The sequence below is a fragment of the Stenella coeruleoalba genome (genome assembly GCF_951394435.1).
Source record: "Stenella coeruleoalba genome assembly, chromosome: 20".
Taxonomy (NCBI): domain Eukaryota; kingdom Metazoa; phylum Chordata; class Mammalia; order Artiodactyla; family Delphinidae; genus Stenella; species Stenella coeruleoalba.
In genome coordinates, this window is record NC_137166.1 from 17,908,856 (window position 1) to 17,921,395 (window position 12,540).

At 41.2% G+C, this 12,540-nt stretch overlaps 1 protein-coding gene across 1 annotated transcript in view; it reads right to left on the reverse strand.

Moving 5' to 3' along the window:
• TANGO6 (transport and golgi organization 6 homolog) overlaps window positions 1-12,540 on the reverse strand; it is a 176,824-nt gene that overhangs the window by 94,202 nt on the left and 70,082 nt on the right. The window contains exons 13-14 of the mRNA XM_079906387.1: window positions 11,665-12,180; window positions 9,282-9,339 (exon numbers count right to left, since the gene is read on the reverse strand). Of these exons, the coding sequence (XP_079762513.1) occupies window positions 9,282-9,339; window positions 11,665-12,180 (574 nt within the window). The remainder of the gene's footprint in view (window positions 1-9,281; window positions 9,340-11,664; window positions 12,181-12,540) is intronic.

Genomic DNA, 12,540 nt, shown 5'->3' on the forward strand with positions numbered 1-12,540 from the left:
AAAATTAATCAGGAGAGGGATGACGTGCCTCCTGTTGAAAACAGCACTTTGGATCTGATGCAGACAATACAATATTTCTACCAAAAATTTCAGAGATCCAGATTTTGGGCCTTCATGTTGATCTTTGCTACTGCCTCCTCTGGACTCCCTCAATACTTTCATGCAGTTTTATTGTAGTGCTTTTCATTATCTTATAATTATCTATGGGACCATATCTACAATGTATTAGTGTCTTAAGAGAGGAATATGTGATTTACTTTTGTATCTCCCAAACCTAACACAGAGCCTGGCGTAGCTGGTGGCACTAGAGGTGTGTTTGTTAAATGAAGCAATGAATGGATGCAAGAGAATTAATAAACTATTAACACTGAAAAAAGAAAAGTATATAAGTCAGTGATCTTTAGTATATTACAAGGTTGTGCAATGATCACCACTATCTAATTCCAAAACGTTTCATCATCTCCCCAAAGAAACCTCATATCCATTATCAGTCACTCCCCATTCCCCTCTCCTCCCATTCTCTGGGAACCACAAACCTGCCTTCTATCTCTATGGATTTGCCTATTCTGGACATTTCATACAAAATGCAGCCTTTTGTGTATGGCTCCTTTCATTTACCATATTTTGAACGTTCATCCACTTTGTACCATGAATCAATACTTCATTCTTTTGTTTTAAATAATTTTTTTCTTTTGGCTGTGTTGGGTCTTCATTCCTGCATGTGGGCTTTCTCTAGTTGTGGCGAGTGGGGGCTACTCTTCGTTGCAGTGTGTGGGCTTCTCATTACAGTGGCTTCTCTTGTTGCAGAGCATGGGCTCTAGGCATGCAGGCTTCAGTAGTTGTGGCACATGGGCTCAGCAGTTTTGGCTCGTGGGCTCTAGAGCGCAGGCTCAGTAGTTGTGGCTCACGGGCTTAGCTGCTCCATGTTATGTGGGATCTTCCCGGACCAGGGCTTGAACCCATGTCCCCTGCATTGGCAGGTGGATTCTTAACCACTGCGCCACCAGGAGTCCACTTCATTCTTTTTTATCACTAAATAATATTCCACTGCATAGGTATGCCATATTTAATTTATCCATTCATCAGGTGGTAGATACTTAGGTTGCTTCTACTGTGAATGAAAAATATTGCCTGCCCTATCAGTAAACAAAGGATGTTGCAGCCATCAAGCCATCACATTACAGCCTCCCTGATGATGAGCCCTGAGGAACACAGGATAGAAACAGGAAGCCCACCATCTAGCAGTTAACTGCTGCAGCCACCCCAGCTGCAGCCACCCCTGATGGTGCACTCTGAGGAGACTCAGGATGAGAAAGCACAGGATGCTGGCCCCAGATAGTTGAGGTGCATGTCAAGGGAATGATTCCAGTGAGTCCAGACTCTTGCATCTTCGTATACATAGAAAAGCACTAAATTCCATAACTTGACATATCTGGTTTTCTTTAATTAACAGTAATCTTTTGATGTTCCAACTACCTGGTCTTTGTTGCAAAAACTCCTATTTATCCTGGCTCTTCCCTTACCTCTTCAGAGCAATCTCTCAGAGTTATCTGAGATGCTGTGTCCCGGGCTTGAAGTCCTCAGAAAGCCCATCAAATAAAACATAATTCTTAACTTTTAGGTTGTGCATTTTTTTCTGTCGACACTACTTTTTGGCCACATATAAGCTTTTGTGTGGATATATGTTTTCATTTCTCTTGGGTATATATCTAGGAGTGGAAGTGGTGGATCGTACAGTAACTGTGTTTAACCTTCTGAGAACTGCCAGACTGTTTTGCAGAGGAGCTGCACCATTTTATGTTTCTACCAGCAGTGTATAAGGGTTCCATTTCTCCACAGCCTCATAATTTGTATTATTTTAAATTAAGTAATTTTAGGGCTTCCCTGGTGGTGCAGTGATTAAGAATCCGCCTGCCGGGATTCCCTGGTGGCGCAGTGGTTGAGAGTCCGCCTGCCGATGCAGGGCACACGGGTTTGTGCCCCGGTCCGGGAAGATCCCACATGCCGTGGAGCGGCTGGGCCCGTGAGCCATGGCCGCTGAGCCTGCGCGTCCGGAGCCTGTGCTCCGCAACGGGAGAGGCCACAACAGTGAGAGAGAGGCCCGTGTACAGCAAAAAAAAAAAAAAAAAAAAAAAAAAATCACAATGAGATACCACTTCATACTTACTAATATGGCTATAATAAAAGGATCTTCTACAATAACAAGTATTGGTCAGGATATAGAGAAATTGAAACTCTCATACACTGCTCATGGGAAAGTAAAATGGTGCAGCCACTTTGGAAAACAGTTTGACAGTTCCTCACAGGGTTAAACATAGAATTACTATATGACCCAGTAATTCCATTCCCTCATGCATACCCAGGAGCAAAGAAAACATATGTCCACACAAAAACTTGTACACAAATATTCATTACAGTGTTCCTCATAACAGCTTAAAAGTAAAAACGACTCAAATGTCCATCAACTGATGAATGGATAAACAAAATGTGGTTAATCAATAGTACAATGGAATATAATTCAGCCATGAAAAGGAATGAGGTCCTGATACATGCTACAACATGGATGAACCTCACAAATGTTATGCTAAGTGAAAAGGACCAGGCAAAAGAAGTCCACACATTCTATATTATGAAAAGTACAGAACAGGCAAATCCATAGAGACAAAAAGTAGATCAGTGGTTCCCAGGGGCAAGGGGGAGTGAGGAATGGGAAATGATGAAAAGTTCTATAATTAGATAGTGGTGATGGTTGCACAAATCTCTAAATATACCAGAAACCACTGAATTACACATTCTAAATGGGTGAATTTCAGGTGTGTAAATTAAATCTCAAATAAGAAGTTTTAAAAATGGGGATAATGTCTATTTCCCAGAACTACTTCAAGAATTTACTGAGCTAGCATATATGACAGACATTCGTTAAATGCCCATTTTTTAGTTAGGTGGTACAAGGTCTGGACACAAAAGAAATCTTCCCATTTCAAGGACATAAATGGAGATGATAAACTTCACAGGACTACATTCCAAATTTCAATGCCCGATCCAATTAGATGGTCCTTCAAGGGATAGAATTATTTTCAGTTAATGGTTGCCCAACTTAGTTTATTTGAAGTAGAAATCTGAGAATGGATAGGGAGTTCAGTCTGACAAATTAAGACTTGTAACCCTGCTCAGTTTGAAACTCTGTAAAAAACAATTTCACCTTGTATCTACTTTCCTCCCTTCCAGGCCTTTTGCCTTCCCTCCCCTTGGCTCTCTTGCCAGAAATGAAAACTCTTCCGTGAAAGGAAAAGGGTAGAAGAGTTAGTGCAATTTGTTCAAGCATGTCAAGATGTCTAGATTCTCTTCACTACACACACTGGCATACTTTTCCCTCCCATGCTTGGCTCAGAGCCTAGAGTTTCTTTCCTTTTTTCCACGAGCCTAGTAGTTTCGTCCAAAGATTCTTTTGACACCGATGGGGATCACTTGGATCCCTGAAATGCATCTATCACTGGTGTTACTTTCAAAATGTTCTTTAAATAATTAAAAGTGACTGCGAGGACACACAAGCAGATGCACACTAAGATAAATAACTTAGCTATAATATCTTATTTGAAGATCATGTATTTATTTATCACATTCATTACTGAACATCTATTTTAAGACTGAAATGTAGAAAATGCCCCAAACATCAAATATACATTATGGGACTCCTTTTTTTTAACATCTTTATTGGAGTATAATTGCTTTACAATGGTGTGTTAGTTTCTGCTTTATAACAAAGTGAATCAGTTTTACATATACATATGTTCCCATATCTCTTCTCTCTTGCGTCTCCCTCCCTCCCACCCTCCCTATCCCAGCCCTCTAGGTGGTCACAAACCACCGAGCTGATCTCCCTGTGCTATGCGGCTGCTTCCCACTAGCTATGTATTTTTACGTTTGGTAGTGTCTATATGTCCATGCCACTCTCTCACTTTGTCACAGCTTACCCTTCCCCCTCCCCATATCCTCAAGTCATATGAGACTTTTTAAAATTTTTATTTATTTATTTTTGGCTGAGTTGGGTCTTCGTTGCTGCACATGGGCTTTCTCTAGTTGCGTTGAGCAGGGGCTACTCTTCATTGTGGTGCGCGGGTTTCTCATTGTGGTTGCTTCTCTTGTTGAGGAGCACGGGCTCTAGAGCGCGGGGGCTTCAGTAGTTGTGGCACGTGGGTTCAGTAGTTGTGGCACACAGGCTCAGTAGTTGTGGCACACAAGCTCAGTAGTTGTGGCTTGTGGGCTCTAGAAAGCAGGCTCAGCAGTTGTGGCGCACGGGCTTAGCTGCTCCACAGCATATGGGATCTTCCCAGACCAGGGCTCAAACCCGTGTCCCCTGCACTGGCAGGTGGATTCCTAACCACTGTGCCATCAGGGAAGTCCCCATTATGGGACTCTTAAGGACATATTTTAAGTCCTATTTTGGGGAAGAGAAAGACTGCCACTTTTTATCTTATACACTTTCTTGCCACTTAAATGTTTTTAAAACAATAAGAATGTATTAACTTATATAATGATGATGATGATAAAACAATGAGAAAAAGAGTATATAAGAAGTCTAAAAAGGAGAGACACTTAAAGGACACAGTCTAAGATTAACTGTTCTATTTATAAACTCTGGATTGTAACTGGAACTCAGCAACTTGTATAAAATTCTCTGCCCGAAGAAGCTGCCTTGAGTGTCTGGGAGCAGCTGCTATGAGAACTAAGTCAACCATCACTTTCTCAGTAGGACTAAAAAGAGATTCAGTATTTCATAAAATTAAATTTTAACTCATAGGGAATTTAGTTCTCAGATTGTTGTGATGTACAGATAATATGTACATCAGACATTCCTGTATCAGGCATCAATAAATATCTGTTGAATGAATGAGCTTATTTAATTCCCCTCTGCTCTGTGCCTTGACTGCAAACAAAGTTGGTGAGAAATTACAAAAGAGATCCAAAATAACAAATAAAGCAAGCAAAGGATACCTTGTAACTTTTACATGGAAACATTCAGTCAGCCTAGAAGAGTAAGACTTTATACACACACTTACTCATACTCCCCAAAACTAATGCTACTCAAACCACAGCCAAGCCCCCTTGTACTACAGGACATTTACACATGGGCTGGTCTTGTCTGACTGTCTGACTGGGCATCTAGAATGGCTTGGCTCTGGAGTTTTAGGCCTGGGCAAACGAAATTGGCAATGCAGGTGGGAAAATTCAGCTCTTTCCTTTCTTAATGGGAAATTCACCTAAGGCCTTGGCCTTTAAGTGCATGTTACAAACACCAAAAACATCAATTAATTCAAATTTGTGTGCCATGGGGCCCAGAGAATAGAAATTAGACCTCTATCTCCCACATCCTTCATCCCCAAATTAGCTACTAACTGATTAGCACACCAATTAAAAGTAGTAAAAACAAACACAAAACCAACAGTTGTGATTTTTATAGCAGACCCTATAGGCTAATGAGCTCAGTGGGTTAATCAGCTAAGAGGCTTATTCCAAACAGCAATGTTGCTGTATGAGAATGACACACCACTGCTTCCTGAAAATCTTGTGCAAAAAAAAAATCAGTGAGAAACATCTCCTTGACAGTATTACAGTTTCCTGGAAAAAGTACAGGATGACTTGTTTTCTGACTTATTAATTATCAGCATTTTAGGTTCCTGCCTCATTGATTTATTTGATTTCCATAAGTGCCATTCATTGTCATGTGGCTTCCTGAGTCCCATCGAGCCCTCAGGGTTATCTCAGTTCTTGGTCTCTGTGACCTCTCAGCTGCCTGTAATTACTTTCTCTCTGGACATGCTCCACTCTGCTGCTCTGCCTAGCTGTTCTTTTATCTTTGTGACTGGTTATTTTGTCTCCAATTTTTTTTTTTTTTTTTTTTTTTGCACAGTACCCGGGCCTCTCACTTTTGTGGCTTCTCCCGTTGCAGAGCACAGGCTCTGGACGCGCAGGCTCAGCGGCCATGGCCTCACGGGCCCAGCCGCTCAGCGGCATGTGGGATCTTCCCGGACCAGGGCACGAACCCACGTTCCCTGCATCGGCAGGCAGACTCTCAACCACTGCGCCAGCAGGGAAGCCCTATTTTGTCTCCTTTGAAGAATGTCTTCTTGTTTTTTAACTAAGTCATGAAACTCATTGTGAAAGTGTTTTGTACTATATAGTAGGTGCACGATAAATGTTTGTTGAGTAAAGAATGAATTCCAAGGCTCAGGGCTTCATTGCTGTACACTTTCCCCTCTGAACTCTCTCTTAAGTTTCAACTTCCATGTCTGCATAGAGGATACCCAAACTACACCAAGAAATAAGTAGCCAGTAAGGAGCCGCACGTGCCTTTGTGCTCACAGAGAACCTTGCCTGAAGGACTGCATTACCGGCTTCAATTCTCCACCCCTCCCTGCATCCATGTCCTTTGCTCCGTGACTTGGCAGTTTGTCCCACTAAAGGGACAGAGTATATTTCTCCATCCCTTGACTTTTGGGTTGGGCCACATGACTTGCTTTAGCCATCAGAATGAGGCAGAAGCGATAGGTTGTCAGTTCCAAGCTTAGCCCCGAAGAGGCCTCTCGAGTTTATTCTTGCTCTCATACACTTCTGCCATCACCACACAAATGCGCCCTGGGAGGCCCTGGACCCGGGATCATCTGGAACAGGTGTAGCAGAGTTACTGCAGCCCACCGACCTGCAGGGAGTGGCAGGGCTGCCCAGCCCAGACCAGGTCAGCTGAACCCCATTTGTCTACAGATTCATGAATGATAATAAATGAGTGATAATACATGATAATAAATAAATAATACTGGTGTTGCAGTAATCTATCATGTAGCAGGAACTACCAGACAGAATCGACCTACTCAAGCTTTAGCTCTGAGAAGTTACACATATCACCACATTATTACCTAGCAATCTAACAACAGAAATAGTAGTGATATGATGATGATGATAACATTAAAATCATAATAGCTAACATATTGAACATTTAATATGCACTAAGCACTTTCAAGATATTAACTCATTTAATGTTAGCCCCCTTTATAAACTTTGAATGATAGAATAGTTTTAGATTTATGGATTTATTGAGAAGTTACACAGAGGGTTCCCATATACTGCATACCCAGTTGCCCCTATTATTAAGTTTTACATTAGCATGGTACATTATCACAATTAATGAACTAATACTGACATTTCATTATCAACTAAAGTCAATAATTTACTCAGATTCTCTTAGTTTTTCTCTAGTGTCCTTTTTCTGTTCCAGGATCCTATCTATCATATAATATTTAATCTCCTTAATCTCTGACAGTTTTATCCCTCTCCTCCTCATTAAATTTTTTTTTAAACATCTTTATTGGAGTATAATTACTTTACATTGTTGTGTTAGTTCCTGCTTTATAACAAAGTGAATCAGCCATACATATACATATATCCCCATATCCCCTCCCTCTTGTGTCTCCTTCCCACCCACCCTATCCCACCCTTCTAGGTGGTCACAAAGCACCGAGCTGATCTCCCTGTGCTATGCAGCAGCTTCCCACTAGCTACCTGTTTTACATTTGGTAGTGTATATATGTCAATGCCACTCTCTCACTTTGTCCCAGCTTATCCTCATTAAATTTTATTTTATTACTTTTTTGGTGATAGCTTTATTGAGATACAATTCACATACCATAAAATTCACCAATTTAAAGTATACAGTTCAGTAGTTCCTAGCATACTAACAGAGCTGTACAAACATCACCACAATCAATTTTAGAAGGTTTTCATCACCCCACAAGGAAACCCTGTACCCTTTAGCTATCACCTCCCAAACCTTTCCCCTTTCTCCCTAGCCCTAGACAACTGCTAATCTACTTTCTGTCTCCATAAATTTACCTATTCTGGACATTTCATATAAAGGAACCATACAATATGTGGTTTTTTGTGACTGGCTTCTTTCACCTATAATGTTTTCAAGGTTAATCCATGCTGTAACATGTCTCAGTACTTCATTATTATTTCTGGCTGAATAATATTCCATTGTAAATATATACCACATTTTGTCTATCCATTCATCAAATGGTGGACATTTGGATTGTTTCCACCTTTTGGCTATTATGAACATTCATGTACAAGTTTTTGTGTGGACATATGTTTTCATTTCTCATGGGTGAATACTTAGAATTGCTGGGTCAAGTGACAACTCTACATTTATCTTTTCAAGGAACTGCCAGATTGTTTTCTAAAGCAGCTGTACCATCTTACATTCCTATTTAGCTCCCTTTTTACAGGTAAGAAATTGAAGCCCAGAGGGATTAAGTAATTTGCCAAAGTTCATACAGCTGAGAAGCAGGGGAAAGGGTGGTGCATCCTGGTGATCCATCTCCAGCCCCCAGCCCCTGAGGACTACACCACGCTGATGGAGCCAAGAGAAACTGTGAGCTAATTCTGCCTTCTCACCGTGTCTGCTTCTTACCCCTTTTCATGAGGCCTCTCTCTAGATTTGAAATCCACAAATTAATGGAGATGAGAACAACAAAGAATCACAAAAGAGAAATAAAATTATTGCAAAAAATGTTTTGATGATGAAATATTATATATCCTGAGATTCTTTTAGCTTAAAGACAGAGCAGGGCTTCCCTGGTGGCACAGTGGTTAGGAGTCCGCCTGCCAATGCAGGGGACACGGGTTCAAGCCCTGGTCCGGGAAGATCCCACATGTCATGGAGCAGCTGGGCCCGTGTGCCACAACTACTGAGCCCTCACGCCTAGAGCCCGTGCTCCCAACGGGAGAGGCTACCACAATGCTCTCATTGAACCGCAATGAAGGGTGGCCCCTGCTCACTTCAACTAGAGAGGGCCCATGTGCAGCAATGAAGACCCAACACAGACAAAAATAAATAAATAAATAAATAAATAAATACAAAGACAGGACAAAGGTGCACAGTGACAGCAGTCAGGTTCCTAAAAGGCCAACATAATGAGAGCTCACGTGTGAGCCATTCTTTACCTCCTTGAATTAGAGGAAATGGAATTTAATCTATAGAATGATAAGTAAGCATAAATAAAGGCTTCCTTATCATTATGAGATACTGAAACTCTCTAGGACCCCTTTAGGAACTCTCCAGGAATATTATTATCATGACTGAAATCAAGTCCTAGCTAGGAGACAGGAAGAGGGACAAAATGTCCAACAGTTTGTGGCTCTAGGAATTTAGAGATTTTGTGCAAACATACATGATATAATCTTTGGTCCACAAACTCAAAGTCCTTTAACCAGGACTAACTTACCCTGAATGGCAGACAGATATATAAAGGTGTCTTCATGCTCCAAGTTCTCCAAGAATATCTGTAACCACAGAACACAGTAGTGATATGATTCACAAACAGCAAGCAAGATTTAAGAGACCCTCAGAGCAGCCTCAAAAAAAAAAATGCTTTTCTTCCTCTTTGTTGTAGCGAGATTTCGGTCTGACTTCAGAATCTTGTGGGGAAAACAGTATATACGTTTGAAGTCCCATTGTTATAATAGCTAAAAGAGGGTAGCGATTATAGGGGAGTACTTCTTGAAGTTGTTGAGTATATACCAAGAATAGGCATGGAAGCCAAAATCTGGAAGAACAATCCTCAACATTTTTTCCACTATAGCCCACTGTGGATAGCCCATTCTTAGATATGACCTGACAGACTACAGGCCCTGACACACAGAGGCCAGGTTCGGGGTTATGTCCAATTAATGGCACACTTGCTATAATTTGATCCTTTTCTCTTGCACTCAGAAAGTGTATGGAAATGCAAGTGCAAGATGGAGATATTATTGGGATAACCTTGAATCTGTTCTATTTTTAAATATCTTTTGCAAATTTCAGCACTTCAACTGACATCAGTAACAAATTACTCTCAACACATCTCATAATTTAGGAACCCACCAGGGCACGTCAACCGCAGTGGGTACTGCTTATCTAGAAGATATGACAGTTGACATGTTAGGCTTAGGCCCTAACAGAAGGGCCAGAGGAAGACAGTGGCCATATGCCCATGTCCTTCCTGCTTGGTATCTAGAAGAGGGGGGCTGTCTTTCCATATATAGTGATGTGTCCTTTACAGGAACAGCAATTCTTGATATCAACTTGATACTGCTGGTCTCCACATCTGTGGCATGTTAGGGAGAGCTCAAGATTAGTTAAGTTGGGAAGATGGCCAGGTTGGAAGGGGTGGAAATCATGTATGGCGTAAGAGAAGCTTAATCCAGGGTAGTAGCCATGGGAATGAAGTGGAACAGATAGATTTGAAAGACTTCTTGAAAAAAGAATTGACAGGACTTGATGACCAATTATACATAGCAGATGAAAGTTAAGTTAGCTAAAGAAAACTCCAAAGATGTTCATAGCATCAACCATCTAAATAGGTGTGTGAAGGCATATTTTTAATGATTACTCAAAGGAGATATATAATTTGAGGTTTTCAGCAACATTTCAATGACAGCAAATCCTTGGCACATTTCTGTGCCTCAGTTTTCTCATCTATAAAATGAGGATAATGTTAATATTTTGGTCATTGCCAGGATTAGAGATAATGTCTGAAAGGCATAGGGCCTGGCTCAATAAACAGAAGTTATCATTACACTACTGGTTCTAAAACCTTAGTGACTAAAAATAAATGTTTTCAATCAGAATTATAATTCTTAGTCTAATGGCTAGAGTATATGGAAAAAATAATAGTAATAATTATACTACTAAACCTTTATTGGGTGCTCATTATGTGCTTGCCACTGTAATTCATGCTTTACATGGATTATTTTATTTACGTATTTATTTGTGTAGGCTGTGTGGTGCGGCTTGCGGGATCTTAGTTCCCTGATCAGATACTGAACCTGGGGCCCCGGCAGTGAAAGCGCCAAGTCCTAACCATTGGATGCCAGGGAATTCCCAAATTATTTTATTTTAAATCTTTCAACATAAAGTGCGTCCAGTTACAATTATCCTCACTTTACGGATGTAAAAATTGAGGCTCAGAAAGTTTAAGTGACTTTGTCCAAGAAAATGATCTGCGATTTGATCAGTCGTCTCTAGACCCTTGGCTCTTAATCTCTAACCCATACTGAAGTCAGGACAATTTCCACAAAAGGGAAAAGATCCCCAACTAAGCATATACAGTCTCCCATGTAAATCCACGATATAAAGAACAGCCTTTTCACTGTGATGGAGGGAAAGTGGGAGGGGACCCAGTTCTGTCCAAAGCCCCTCTGAAAGGGGCCCAGAAAAAACAGGTGGCTTATCTTGGCTGGTCACAGTGTTGAAAGTGGCCTTATCTACCAGAAAAGGAATTTGCTCTGAGAATTTGCTCAGGGTCTTCTTTCATTGGCTCAAACCTTACTAGTTTGTGAAGCCATGTCAAGATCTACTTCCTCCAGATTTTCAACTCTCTCCTTCTCCTGACTGTCCACAGGGTTTCTTGCCTGTAAAAGTTCTGACACTCTGCTCGTGTTCAATTGAGTCTCATGTGTATCTAAGTCTTTCCTGTGTCTGAGTCTTGCCTCCATAGAACAATTACAATTTCCCCAAGGGTGGCCTAGGACAGTGCTTGATACAAGTCAAGGCTCCTGGAAAGTGGTCTTACCGTGTGTGTGTGTGTGTGTGTGTGTGCATATGCGTGTGTGTGGTGTTCTACTCACCTTGAGAAGCTTCTCCTGCATCTCAAGGGCTTTTGGTTCTCTCTGTTCTATCCAGCGAGAAAGAGTTCTCAGGGCAGCAGCCCGTGTTGGAATTTGAGGATCATAAGCTGATAAAAGAGCCTCCTGGAGCTGTTCTGTGGTTATGCTTCCTGATTTCTGGTTTGTAGTGATGCTGGGCTCACGGACTTCCTGAGGAATGAGTGGAGCATTAGGTGTCAGGCTTGTTTGGTTGGATGTGCAATGGCTTCGCTGTTGTTCAAGGTGGTGATAAGACACATTGCTGTATCTTTCATGACTGGTTTGTTGCTGCTCTTCCCTTTTCCCTCCTGGATCCTTTTTGTTCAGGGTACTCTGGGCAGCCACACTGACAGCCTCAGTGGAAAAGGCTCCGTGGGTAGAGATGGTAATGCGGAGATCAACGGCGAGTTCTTGGATGACAGGGTCAGGGTATGTGTTGGAGACCTTCTCCAATAGAGGCAGCAATTGCTTCAGAATGGCAAATTCACTTGACTTCAACTATAAAATGAAATGAAAAATGCCAAATCCAAATTAACATAGCGGATGTTAATATGACTTCAGCACAAGGCAACAGATCCTGAGAAAAAGGGGTAGGAATGAAACCTTGTTCCTGGTGTAATCAGCATATAGCCTGAGTCTGGTACTCTCATACTATGGTCGAATAATTACAGCTAACATTTATTGAATATTGTGCAGGTACTTTTCTAAGTTAAAAAACATATATCAGTAATGCAAATTATTACTCTTTTTTTCCCTCCCCACTCCCCCGCATAAAATTAGTCTTAATTTTTACAATCTGATGGGCAAAACATGGCTGCTTATTATTTTAATTTGCATTAACCAGTCGTATGGTGAAAT